Raw genomic sequence first — 12842 nt, forward strand, 5'->3', positions numbered from 1 at the left:
TTCCACTCAGTGGCTCCATGAGCTCTGTTCTCGTGAAGCTGCTGCTTGTACACACCCCCGTTCTCAATAAATTTCCCCTTTACCAAAAAAAAAGAAACGGTTTCCTGGATTATTGGCCATGGATGTGTCACGTACAAGCGACCACCACTTCTCAATTCCAACTGCAAAGAAAACTGCCTGTAGTGGTAACCGCTCCCCGCCTTGGCTGATAGATCCACTTCTGACCGAAGATGCCAAGGTGCCATCGGTCACTCTGCTTGGCCGAGCCTCCTCGTGGCCGAGGACCCCTTCCTGACCGTGATAGGGTAGAGCAAAAACTGGGTGTAAACAACACCAAACGGTCCAGTGTCGGGCCTAGCCCAATTACTAACCGGTCAGTAACGGTGTTTGGTTGTTGCCCGATGGGTGCAAAACTAAGATGAATCGGTTAACTGACCGTTTATATCCCATTTAAGCCCATTTATAGTCCGATGATGAACCGGTAACCTACTGATCAAATAAAGCATGTCCATGCTCTAGTCTATGATTGGTCTGATTTTGATCTAGCTGAACCGGTTTCAGGCTGGTAATAAGCTAACCTGAAACCAAAATTTAAGCCAAAGTCAATCCAGCCTGTTTTGGTTCTGTTGGATTCCATCTTTTGCACAAAGTTCTTGGCGGTTCTTGAATCCCTCCCCGACTTGATTCTACTGGGCCCATTAAAGACTTTAAAATGGGCTCATATTATGGTCCTTTGACAGCCTCCTTCCCCTTATCTCTTCATACTTTGCATAAAGATTTACACTTTTCTTGCTCTCCATGACTTCCATACCTTGTTCCGAATTTAAACTTCCCATGTCAACCAGTTCAAGGAATCGGTATCGGATTCACCGAATCATATCAGTATCAATAGAGACCAATATAGATTTTTGACCAATATGATACCTTGTCTGAGCAGAGGTGAGGCGGTCTTTTCACGCCTGCAATGTGATCGGCACTGCACATGCAGTCCGGACAGGGTGTTGGACAAGATCTTTTTGACCCATTCACCGGTCTTGGGCATCTTTTTCAAGACCCGTGAATGAGTTGATCATGTCAACATTACACAAAAGCTATATGTTTGCTTTGCGGAGGCGGTGGGCAGAAGGATGGTCAATGGTGCATGGTGGCGGTGAGCGGGGTCTCCGGCCAACTTAAAACTTGGGATCATAAGGTGAAGGGATCGAGTATGATGGGGATGTTGGGGAGGAGGGGTACGAGGCCCTGAATCACGAAGAGCCCGTAGCACTAAAAACGTTCCTTCTAAAAAAAAAAAAAAAAAGTTAGGACAATATGTGTATTTCAATAAAATTTCCTATATTAGGTTTCGTTATAAATTTGTAGTGAGGGTTCTTTCACTGTTATGCAGTCTAACCCGAGCAGGGGTAAGGCAGTCATTATGCCGCACCTCATTAGTGCACTGTTATGGCTGCTATGGGCAGCAGGCCGTAGACGATCACGATCCTCCAATGATTAGGATAATTGATTCTTTCCTATCCATATCATATTGATAGGATTTAATTAGCTCCTCTCCCTCGCTCCACTTGTCTGTTTCTTCATTTCAATTTGTCTCCTTCAATATTCGTTCTGCTTAATTAATTTCTCTCCTTCATTATTGATTGGGTTTCTCTGTTTAATTTGCTTAATCATCTATTTTTAATCTGTATTATAGGATTTGGAGTTGATGAGAAGTCAATAACAACGATATTGGGAAAATGGAAGCAGGAGAAAAAGGGAGTCTTTCAGGACGGGATGTTCAATCTTCTTTAAGCAAGACGATCGTCTCTTTGAAAAATGGAATGTTGACCTTATTGCCCTCCTCAAACTTGAATTCTCTCATTTCAAGGTTACTCATATCTAATTTCCTGGGTTAATTAAAAAAAAATTTCAACAATTTTACCATATGGGATATTGATTACAAAAATTTCTTTATTTGATGCGAAAGTTTTCCTTCCCTTTCTTTTAATTTCCCTTGCAAGTGGGATCAAGATGGTCAAATCTACAATAATAGATAGGAATAATTTATTGGATATTTAATGCCATAATAACATTTTTCCAACACAAAACTCTACAATTTAATCCTTTCAACATTGATAATATGAAGATGAAGTCTTCCATGCAAGACAATTATGGCTCAAAGTCCAAGTGGTGTAGACTTTAGATTTTCTCCAAGCATTATATGATCATTAAGTTCATTAAAACAAAATAAATTGTAGGATTGCAATGTATAGAAAATTTTGCCAAAATGATTTACAAGAAAATTTAAAAATTCAATTCATAGAGAAATCACTTTTGATATCTCCAATCAAGGAAGAAGTTTCAAAACAGGTTACATTGATTTCAAAGATAAGCACAAACATAAAAAAGATTGAAATGATTGAAGTAGGTGAAGATTAGACCCCGGTAGCCACAGGGTCTGCATTTTCTTATCTTGGTCTATACGACTACGTGTTAATTGCTCAGTCTATGATGACTTTTGATCAATTCTTTATTTGTTTGATTACCTTGAATTCCACAGAGTCGAGATTATTCTAAGTCAATTTTCTTACCTTCTTTAATTTTATTTGGGAGAAATTTCTCAGAGGGGGTGTATGCGCCTTACAAACTTAGTGGGGGAGAAATTTCTTTAACCCCAATGAAAGGTAATAATGATCACCATGTTGCTATCGTTGCGTGTGCTTTTATTGGCCCTTATATGCACACCGGGGCCACACTCTGTACAATGAATTCTTGCCATTTAAAAAAAAAAAACTCTTAATCTAAATCATGTTTCATGTTTGTAACCAAATTAATCAAACCAGGTTCCATAAAAAAGGAAAAATAATAATAATAATCAGAGTCGGTTATTTGATTCTCAAGAGAAAGAAAAATATGAAAATTTTCATGCTAGGGCTAGTGGGTGAAAAAAAAATGTTTTATAATCAATTTTAAAATTCAATTTTTTTTTTTTTTATTCAAATCATTTTTTATTTTCAACTAAGAAAAAGTTTTTTTTCTAATTAACATCTCTCGAATTTCAATCCTCTGCGGCCTCACACAGGTAGGGGCGAAATAACTGCCCCACCCATTGCCCGAACACCCTGCCCGAGTGGGGACCATGCCTTGCCTGTGTGAGGTCGCACACCAGCCACTCAGCCTTAAGAGGATCCTCTCTAGGGCTGTAAATGGATCGGATTCGGCTCAGATAGTGCTATATCTGTATCTGCATCCGCATCCGCATCCGATTAGCTATCAAACGGATTTGGATAGTGCTAAACGAATACCGACACAGATATGGATCGGATATTTTATCCGATTACATGTAAATATAGCTTTTCGGATAGCTATAATCTATCCATATCTTCATCTGTTTAGTTTTCGGACGGATTTGGATAATGCTAATCGAATACAGATACAGATATGGAAACGGATTTCAGCTATTCTTTTACACCCATAATCCTCTCTCTGTGTCCCTTCTTTGCCCCAATTGATAAATTGTCCCACACTCTCTCTCTCTCTCTCTCCCTTCTTTGCCCCAATTGATGAATTGTGTAGTTTCAGATAGAAATGACTAAAAACAGTTGCAGGTATAGTGCCATTAATTAATAGTATCATGGGTTTGGTTTTTGGATGAACTGAATTGAACCATTTTCAGAATCGATAAGAAACTCACTAATTGGAACCAATAAGAAACTGAGTCAGAAACCATTTATATGTCGATTAACCAGAACCAAAAAGAAACCAATTAACCGGTTGTTAATTGGTTCAGTTTTGGTTTGAAAATTAAGAACCGACTATTAATTAGTTTGATTTTGGTCTATGCTAGTAAGGGTGTTAAACGATCCGGTTTGGTATATTAAATGGTTTCACTATTTCGGTTTAAATGGTTCGATTAGATTTCGGTAAATGGTTTCTGTTTGATTTTAGCATATTTATGTAAATCTAAGCGTATTAAACGGTTCTCTTTGGTTTAAATCATTCAATTAACCGGTATCAATTTTTAATTCAAAACCGAACCATTTATTAAATGGTTTCACGGTTTTGATTTAAACGGTTCAATTCAATTTCGATTTGATTTTGATACCCTTATATGCTAGTAACATCTTGAACCAAACTGAAACCGAGTTGATAAATCGTTAAGGCTGGAGTCGATAAACCGTTAAGGACCCGATTTACAGCCTTATTCATCATATCTTCAAACCATCTATTTTGAATTGAATCATTTGAACTGATTCTCAATTAAGTACAGCAAATTAATTCACAAATAGGTCAAATCAATAAAATCATGTTCTCAATTAGCAGTAAAATTAAGGACCATAACCTATTAAAACTTATAGAAATAAAAAAAAAAAAATCAAACAAACCAAATTGTTCTATATATTACAAAGATAAATATACAATTAAAGCCAATTTGACCTATAAACTGATCTCATCCACCCCTATTGAATCTTAGGAACCAACGTAACAAACGGATCAAATTGATGTGATCAGATTAATCATACTTGGATCCAGATCCTCTACGGTACGCTGACTGAGTCACGTGCGTAAAGATCACCTTACCCCTGCCCAAACATCTTGCACAAACGGGGGTAAGGCGGTTATTGCGCATGCGGCCTAGTCTGCGCCGCACAAACTGCTACGGGCAGCTGACCCGTACACTATCTGAATTGATCATACTATTAACCTGCCATCTGTGGTCCATACTTTATCCCCACTTTCCTACCAACTCTAGTAATCAAGGTTGTTTAATTAATAGGATTGATAGCTCCTTCTCCATCAACTAGTCTCACACAACACTCTTCATTTGCTTATAAATCATCTGGAAGTTTCGCATTGTCTCAGTGTCACATATCAAATAGTTGGTTCAAGTTTTCCTTTGTTTTACTATACTCTGTTCTTTTGTTTCTTAATCATGAAAAGATTTGAGGTTCTCTTGCTTATATTCCTATACATACAAATCACCAATTTTAGTGTTAGTAGAGCAAACAAAGAAGTGCTTTGCAGTAAGACAGAGAGAGAAGCCCTTCTCAGCTTTAAGAAGGGACTTCAAGATCCAACAAATTGGCTCTCATCTTGGATTGGTGAAGACTGTTGTACATGGAAAGGAGTTAGCTGCAACAACAGAACAGGACGTGTCGTCAAGCTCAACCTCCGACAGCCATATGATGCTGCAATAGAACAGGAATTTTGGGACAGCCCAGAACAGTTTGATTCTTATATGAATTCCCTATTGGGTGGAGAGATAAGTCCTTCTTTACTTGAACTGAAGCATCTGAAGTACCTAGACCTAAGTGTGAAAAACTTCAATGGTATCAGCATTCCTGAGTTCCTTGGTTCCCTCAAGAGCTTGAGATATCTTAACCTTTCTAATGCTGGTTTTGGTGGAATGGTTCCTCAACAGTTGGGGAATCTATCAAGTCTGCGTTTTCTTGACCTCAGTACCGATTCTATGTTTTCATTATATAGTTTTGGTACTAGATTACATGCTGATAGTTTGCAATGGCTTTCTAATCTTTCTTTCTTGCAGTACCTTGGCATGAGTCAAGTTAACCTTAGACATGCAACTGATTACCTGCAGGTATTGAATATGATTCCTTCATTAACAGAGTTATTCTTATCGGCTTGTGAACTTAATCCACCTCCTGTTCTTCCTGCTCAACTTGTTAATTTTACATCACTCACTGTCATTGACTTTTCGAATAACAATTTCAGTTCATCAGTTCCTGAGTGGTTGTTTAGTATCAAAGGCCTTGTTTCTCTTAATTTGCGATACACTGCTTTTCATGGTCCAATACCAGGTGGTCTTCAGAACATGACTTCTCTAAGGGTCCTAGACCTCTCTTCTAACAATTTTGATTCCACCATTCCTGATTGGTTATATAATTTGAGTAGCCTTGTAACCCTTGAAATCTCTAGTAGCAATTTGAGAGGTTCAATTATGAGTGCAGTTGGTAACCTGACTTCACTCACAAAGATCGATCTTTGGGGCAATGAGCTTGAAGGTGAGATACCAACAACAGTGGAAAATCTTTGCAAGTTGCAGGAATTATTTTTGTCCTCAAACCACTTTTCAGGTCATCTGCCTGATCAACTGGGGCAGCTTAAGAGTCTAACTAGTCTTTATCTTCAGTACAACTCGTTTTCTGGTCCAATTCCCCAATCTGTGGGAAGATTATCATCACTGAGAATATTAGATCTTACTGGTAATCGATTGAATGGATCTATGCCAGAAAGTTTTGGACATCTTTCGCAGCTTGAGGAATTGTTGATCTCCCATAATTCATTGGAAGGTGAGGCATCTGAGGTTCACTTTGCCAATCTCACTAGACTAAAATCATTCTATGCATCTTCAAACTCATTGGTTTTGAGAGTCAGCTCTACTTGGATTCCTCCTTTTCAACTCAAACATTTACATATGGGATCATGGCATGTAGGACCTCAATTCCCAGCATGGCTTCAAACTCAAAGGAACATGTCTTCCCTAGAGTTATCTTATACAGGAATTTTTGATGAATTTCCCACTTGGTTTTGGAACTTATCTTCACAAATTTCATATTTAAATCTCTCCAACAATCAAATACATGGTGAACTCCCTAGAAGACTGAAACTTGATTCTGTTTACTCAATGATATTTTTGGGTTCCAACAGCCTTGAGGGTCCACTACCCCATTTCTCTTCCAATGTTTGGGAACTAGATCTTTCCAACAATTCCTTTTCTGGACCAATTTCCCATTTTCTATGTCAAGAGATGGATGGACAAAGCAAGCTGGAAATTCTCGATCTCTCAGACAATCTCTTATCTGGGGATATCCCTGATTGTTGGATGAATTGGCAATCACTGCAAGTAATAAAGTTGGGGAACAATAATTTTACTCGAAAGGTTCCAAGTTCTTTGGGTTCACTATTGGCACTTCAATCTCTGCATTTGCGCAACAATCATCTTTCTGGTAAATTACCTTCATCTTTGCAAAATTGTTCGGACTTACAAGTCATTGACCTTGGTAAGAACGAGTTTTTTGGAAGCATACCGACATGGTTGGGGAAAAACTTACCACAGTTAATAGTTTTGGTCTTACATTCAAACAATTTTGGTGGTAGCATTCCGCCAGAACTTTGTGATCTATCATCACTTCAAATCCTGGATCTTGCTCATAATAACCTTTCAGGAACCATACCTCAATGCTTCAACAATTTCAGTGCTATGGCCGCCTAGCTCTCATATGATTTACCTCTGCCTACATCCTTATTCTTAGATTATGAAGGTCAAGCGGAGGAGGTATGGGTGGTTATCAAAGGAAACGAGCTTGAGTATAGCAATACTCTTAAGCTTCTAGTGACCATTGACCTTGCAGACAATCATTTGTCAGGAGAGATTCCCAAAGAATTGATATGTCTTCTTAGGTTGCAATCGCTGAATTTATCAAGAAATGATTTGACTGGGAACATCCCTGAGAAGATTGGGGACATGAAATTATTGGAATCTCTGGATTTATCAATTAACAAACTCTCTGGTGAAATTCCTCAAAGCATGTCAAAGCTAACATTTTTGAGTGTCTTAAACTTGTCATATAACAGTTTGTCAGGTACTATTCCATTGAGTACCCAGCTCCAAAGCTTTGATGCATCCAGCTTTATGGGCAACTCCCCAGAACTCTGTGGACCTCCACTCACACAGAATTGCACTGAAGATGGACTTAACAATGATGTTAGAAGAGAAGATGAAGGCAATGACTTTCAAATGGAAGGGTTTTATGTGAGCGTGGCTTTTGGTGTGTATGGGGTCCGTTACTGTTCAAAAAATCCTGGAGATTTGCATATTTTCAGTTTTTGGGTGATATGATAGACAAATATTTTGGCTAATCCATCAGATGTAAGCCAAATTGCATAGTTTGATCAATGCTTGTATATGAACTAATAATAGCATTCTCTCTCTCTCTCTCTCTCTACTTGATTTTCCATAGAAGATGATTAATTGAGAGATAAATTCCCAACAATTTTCCAAACATTAACACCTTTACTAAAGCCCATAAATTTTGAAGAAGTTAGACTCTAAAGCCATCAGGAACCAAGGCCTTATGAGACTCCATATATAAGCAAATTTCAACTCTGAAAGAGCAGCTTGGGAATTCTATGGATGAAAAATAATTGGATAAAATCCTAAATTATGTCTATAATTGACAAGGTTCAATTAGAGGAAGGGGTAAAAACCTGCTTTCGAGATATTAAAAAAAAAAATTCAGAAATTTAATTTCCATAGGATTTTCTCCCTCTATAAGTTAACTTGAGCTCAATGCTGGCTTGAGTTCTTCAATTTGGTTGGTTGTGGGGTATGAAATATAATATATCGTGTCTTTTAGTGCTCTTCAGTTGAATGATTTCAAAATAACACTTTAATGCTATTCTGGCATCTGAGGTTAGAAAAGTTACAGGTTTACAAAACAGTCACAAAATTGCTGATCCTAGGCAACATGGTGATGATTGTTCCTTTGGGCCTGAATTAACTAGTAAAAGTAGAGTCCTAAACATAGTTAGTAAAAATGGGAACGAAAAAAAAAATAAAAATGGAAATGGACGGTAAGAGTTTTAAATGGAGTAAAAATCTGAATGGTACACTAAAAAAAGGTAAAAAAAAAAATAGAGAATGGCTAAAAAGAGTAACAGATGGTACGAGTTTTAAACGTGTAGATTTCCAAAAAAAAAAAAAGGGACATTAAAAAACCAATAGTATATTCATATAAATTGAGGAATTATTACCTGAATACCTACATATAATGTTTCAAAACAACTATAATATCCAACATTAATGTTTTTAGACATATCATTCAAAATACAATTCCAAATTCATACACCATTAAAAAAATAAAAATAAATAAAAAAAAAAAAAGACAAAACGTCTTAAGTCTGGTTGAACAATGTGGATTGGCTATGGTGTTATTCATAGTTGTCAACATCGATTGAAAATGAATTTGGTGCATTGATTGAAAAAAAATATTAAATAAATGACCAGGCAGATCAAAATTCGAATTAAATTTGGCACTTTGGTTCTTTCTAAAACTTGGATCATAAGTAGAAGTACAATCAATTCTAACAGAATTTTGAGAATGAGAATGGTTTACAATCTGTGTAAGGCAATGTCATTGAATGAGTTTCGGCATGACTGTCAGTAACAAATGCCATTTGAGAGGATCATGACCCTCCATTGAATCATCCGCCAGCAAAGTTTGCCTAATCCAAAAATTAGCATATTATATGGATTTTTTACCATATGATCTGTTTAAAACAGTACCTATGAACAATTTTAATTGTCTGATCAATATATCGTGAGTAATTGGAAACATAAAATAACTTTTTTTTTTCCTATAGGTCCACATAGAGAGATTTTCTTCATGGTTTGGCCATCTGGAGGAGGAGCAACACTTGAGGCTCTTGAGGTTAGTGAATATGATTGTTGTCAAATAGAAAAGATATTGACTGGAAAAGCTTGAACGTTTTCATTATCATATGTGAATATATAGATACAAATTACATTGTAGAATCTCATAGAGTATGGAGAAGAATCCTGAGAAGGATACAAGTGAATAAGATAAAGAAAGTAGAGAGAATTTAAGAAAGAAAATAGAGAAATCTAGGAGACTTGGTGCGCAAGTAGACGCACAGTTGGAGTCCTCCAGTGAATCCGCTAATACTCCCCCTCAAGGTGGAGCGTGTAGGTTACGAACGCTCAACTTGGATAAAAGATGAAAAGGATCACGCCCGAGCGCCTTGGTGAAAATACCCGCAAGCTGCATGTGGGAAGGAACATGAGCAGTGAGAAGGCAACTAGACTGAAGACGTTCACGGACAACATGGCAATCATTATCAATGTGTTTCATGCGCTCGTGGAAGACGGGATTAGCTGCAATGTGGAGGGCAGCTTGGTGGTCACAATAAAGCCGCATAGGAAGAGGGTGAGATACACTGAGGTCACCTAGAAGAGAGTGCAACCAAACAAGCTCACAAGTGGTAGTAGCCATAGACCGGTATTCTACCTCAGTGGCAGAGCGAGAGACGGTGTATTGTTTCTTGGACTTCTAAGACAATATGTCACCCCCCCCCCAAACCAATTAAGGTCAGGATTTTAGTTAGGGTTTCTCTCTCGTATACATATATAAGTATATATGTATTAAATATATATAAAAATATAACATACTAAATATAATTTATTTCATACTATATATACTAATTTATATGCATATAATATAAGAAATCTTATAACAAATACCATATCGAATAAAACTGTATACCGTACCAATGCTATACAGTATGGTATCAATATGGAGTATTTGGCTTTGGTACTGTACCGAATACCGGATACTGTACCGATTGACACCCTAAGTCAAGTGTTGGCCTGAACTCGCTCGATTGGGTTTGATCGGTTAAAACCCGACACTAGACCAACCAGTTAGTAAATGGCTCAGTGTTGGGCATAAACCAATTACCAACGGTTTGGTAATGGTGTTAGGTTTTAGCCCAATGGGCATCTGATCAAGATGGACTGACATTGTTAACTGACCATTTATAACCTATTTAAGCCCAATTATATATATATATATATTTTGGTAAGATAGATTATAATATATTTATGGCCCATTTGTACCTAGATTAGGCTATTAGCTTTTGATTATAATGAGCCTCATGACAGTTCGCTTCAGGCCCTGGTCATTGAGACCTAATTACCTAAATGGTCGGTAATGTTGTTTAAATTGGTGGAGACCGATCTCTATTGAAACCGTTCAAGCCTAACCGGTTGACAGCTCTAGGCCTTCTTTGGTATCATTTGTGTTTTTTATTTTTGTCTAAAAACACGTTTTTGGTTGTGTTTGGTATCGTTTATGGAGTCTATTTTTACTTTAAAATGTTTGACAAATCATAACAGGGTCAAAACCCATTTATGATTTTTTGATGAAAACTATGTTCCAATTGTTTTTTGCGGACACTTTAATGAGCATGGTCATAAATCTCAAAACTGAAAGGTAAAATCGTAACTTGATTTTATTTTTAAGAAGGCAAGCCACTACCCCATCCTCCTTCACCAATCAGAGGCTGAGAAATTTTTAAGAACTCGGGCTAGCAAAAACGACCAGGTGACCTAAAATACAAGGATCAATGATACTAAAGGGCAACAAGTAAGAATTGTATGTTATATTAAAAGATCTCTACTAGGTTGCATGGCCCTGCACAACAAAAAAATAATGAATGGATGGAGCTATTCTTGTTTCAAAAAATACAATGAGAAAATGAATGGAGCTAGCTTGTTTAAAATACAATGAGAAAATCTGAGACTAGGTTGAGACTTGAGATATAGTATGGTAACCACTTGAGCTATTCCTTCAAGTTAGGGGTGCCAAACCCTTGCCCAAACTGACTTGATATAGTCTGAACCAAAATAATCCTTACTGGATTGGTTTCGGATTGGAGTATTGTACACCTCATCGAAACCAAATAGGACCAAAGGACAAGCTGATGAAAAATAACCCGATATCAACCAGAAACTCATTAAAAACATAATTTTTTTTAGGGAAAAAGTTCTCCGTCCGGGAGTGTGGCCTACGCCAACACTCAGATGAGTTTATCTCTCTCCTCCCCATGTGAAAGGACTCTTCTATCCCCTTGTTTTAAGGAGGAGAGAGATAGACACATGGGAGTGCTGACGTAGGCCACACTCTCGTACAGAAAACTGCTTCCCTTTTTTTATTTATAATTTTGTACATATATATGTCAAAACCGAACCTAAACTTGATCCAAACAACCAATTCGACAAGAACTCAAAACCAAAATGAACCGAGAAGCTTCCTTCATTGGTTTGGTTTTTTATTCACCATTATCACACGTACAATTTGGATCCTCTACGGCCGATCTTTCCAGTAGGATCGTACTGCCTAGACACGATGCTGCATGCAATGTCCACCTTACCCCTGCCCAAACGCCTTGTTCGAGTGGGGTCCAATTCAACCTGAACTGAAACTGGCCTGAATCGACCGATTGACATCATTCACCCAAAAACCATTCCGTGTCGGTTGTCCGGTTGCCTTGATCGTTGGCGTTACCAATTAATTAAGTGGATACCAACTGCCTTTCTTTCAGTATTGTCTTGGCTGCCATGAACAAAGCTTGAAATCGAAATCAAAAAAGAGAAACAGAAAGCTATAAAAGTGATTATCGATCTGTTTCAAACGGATACGTAGGTTCCACATCTTTTTGAAACCCTACCTCGTTTTGACTTCTGAATATTGGGAAGATTAAACCAATATTGTAACAGAGGTTTCCCAATATTCAGAAGTCTAAACGAAGTAAAGTCACAATTTAATTATTTCAAGACCGCCGAATGGAATGATCGATCGATCATGTCACGATATTACATGGTGGGTAGCTGTGGTGGGCAGAAGGAAGGGGCCGGATGGTCAGCGGTGAATGGAGGTGGTGAGCCGTGAGCGGGGGCCGGTCTCCGGCCAAATTCAAGCTGCTGGCCTGCTTCTGATCAGATCAAGGTGAAGATCGAAGGAGAAGCTGTTAATTAGAGTGGCTTAAAAAAGGGGAAGTAGTTTTCTGTCTAGGCAAGCTTCCATGGACCTATTTTTCTCCTCTTTAAAATAAGAGGCAGAGGTGTCTTCTCACATGGGTGCCTGCCAATTGCCAACTATTGGGAGAATATATATGGTTGTTAAAATTAAAAACCAAGTCAACTATGAAACGGTTTTATTGTCTAGTAAAAAGTCCCTATTAACTTATCCGGTGATCAGAGATATATGGGTAGATAAATCTGATGGGGAAATCCTATAGAAATAGCTGAAAACAAGAAAACCATT

The 12842-nt window shown here is 37.7% G+C and overlaps 1 protein-coding gene across 1 annotated transcript; it reads left to right on the top strand.

The window, feature by feature from the left end:
- Window positions 1-4909: 4909 nt before the first annotated feature.
- LOC122643408 (receptor-like protein EIX2) lies at window positions 4910-7210 on the top strand. Its single transcript, XM_043837031.1, has one exon. The coding sequence runs from the start codon at window positions 4910-4912 to the stop codon at window positions 7208-7210; it is 2301 nt and encodes a 766-aa protein (XP_043692966.1).
- Window positions 7211-12842: the final 5632 nt, after the last annotated feature.

The sequence above is a fragment of the Telopea speciosissima genome, chromosome 10 (assembly GCF_018873765.1).
Source record: "Telopea speciosissima isolate NSW1024214 ecotype Mountain lineage chromosome 10, Tspe_v1, whole genome shotgun sequence".
NCBI classification, from domain to species: domain Eukaryota; kingdom Viridiplantae; phylum Streptophyta; class Magnoliopsida; order Proteales; family Proteaceae; genus Telopea; species Telopea speciosissima.